General features: G+C 36.5%; 1 protein-coding gene across 1 annotated transcript in view; it reads right to left on the bottom strand.

Annotated features, from left to right (window-relative positions):
- LOC129314158 (uncharacterized) overlaps positions 1 to 1,403 on the bottom strand; it is a 1,818-nt gene extending 415 nt beyond the window's left edge. The window contains exons 1-4 of the mRNA XM_054957525.1: positions 1,339 to 1,403; positions 909 to 993; positions 483 to 662; positions 12 to 133 (exon numbers count right to left, since the gene is read on the bottom strand). Coding sequence (XP_054813500.1) covers positions 12 to 133; positions 483 to 662; positions 909 to 971 — 365 coding nt within the window. The 5' untranslated portion in view covers positions 972 to 993; positions 1,339 to 1,403. The remainder of the gene's footprint in view (positions 1 to 11; positions 134 to 482; positions 663 to 908; positions 994 to 1,338) is intronic.

Raw genomic sequence — 1,403 nt, 5'->3', positions numbered from 1 at the left:
CATTGGCTAGCTCTAGCTCTTTGATGTCAACCTGTCTCAGTACAATTTGTTTTGTCTCCCCAATTTCTGGCCTTAGCATTTGCACAAGCTCTTGAGCTTCATGTAATTCTCTCTTCAACTCAACCCATTCATTCTTATAAACATAAAAAGATACCAATCAATAGCCACTTAAATAGTTCAATCTATCCAAAATAATTTTCAAAGGGCTTGTAGTATCTTATTATAACTGATCACAAAAGTACATAGAATCATTTGGAGAGGGATTAGATTAGCTATGGGTAAAATTTGAATGACAGATAAAAAACCAATTTTAATTTTGGAATTCTCAAATTTAAGAGTGGCGCAAATAAATTATCATACAGCCTTGTTAGTCTAAATATTGTGAAAATTTTAACATCAGAAATGAAGAATCCTGTAATACAATGCCTTGTAAGATTGTCTAAAACATAATTGCGGGGAGGGGGGATCAAGACAAGCCAAACCTCAGCAACATCAGCTCTGGTTGTAGTGTATTCAACATCTTTTTGAGCCTCTGCTAATCGTTGACTCGTCCTTTCAGATTTTCTCTTGGCCATTTGTGCTTCATCCTCTTTTTCTTGTTTAAGCCTTTGCACAAGCTTTCTCTCTTCTTCCAGCAGCCTCCTCAATTTAGCACATTCACTCTGTGAAGTTAGCAACAGCTCTAACTATAAGGGAGTGACAGAGTTGAAGTATCACATAAAATTCAAATGGAAAAGCAAGATACAATTATCAACACGTATACATATTTCTTCACAAATTACAAATAAATCCCCCCTTAGTCCTATCACCTCCCCCCCCCCAAAAAAAAAATTGGAACAAAATCAAAATTAAAAACTACTGACGTAATCCATAAGGAACATATTCATGAAATAAACACCAAGAAATACCTCAGCAGCAGCAGCATTAAGGGCATTGACGAACTCTACAGCCATCTCCTGAACGTGTCTCATCTCATGCAACTTATCTTTTCTCCTGAAATTCCAGCTTCAGCAATTCGATTAGCTCTTGTTATTCTTGCAACTTCCTCTTTGCCTTAATCTACTCATTCGGAAATAAAACAAAGGTAAAAGCCAATGTCAATGTCGTGAAACGAGGAGAAAAGGTCCATAAAACCCGATTTGGGTATGTACCTAAAAAGATCACGTAACAAAGTTACGAGAGAACTAATTGCACAAACACCACACCAAAAGAAAAAGGAAAAAGAAAAAACTCGATCACTCTCGTCAGTTCTTACATGTTTGTAATAGCAGAGCGCATCAAGCAAGTAATGTGGTAGAAATATTACAAATATTTAATCTACCTGAGAAATATACTCACGAAGACAAATCCGAACTTGCAGTTTTGCCGTTTCTGACACTCTTGGCCGCGAAAAAACAGTTAAC

This window comes from Prosopis cineraria, unplaced genomic scaffold, assembly GCF_029017545.1.
Source record: "Prosopis cineraria cultivar Desert tree isolate PC_DT_omini unplaced genomic scaffold, ASM2901754v1 PC6, whole genome shotgun sequence".
Classification (NCBI taxonomy): domain Eukaryota; kingdom Viridiplantae; phylum Streptophyta; class Magnoliopsida; order Fabales; family Fabaceae; genus Prosopis; species Prosopis cineraria.
The sequence above is the reverse complement of the archived record's forward strand: the minus strand, read 5'-3'. Positions and strand labels throughout refer to the sequence as shown.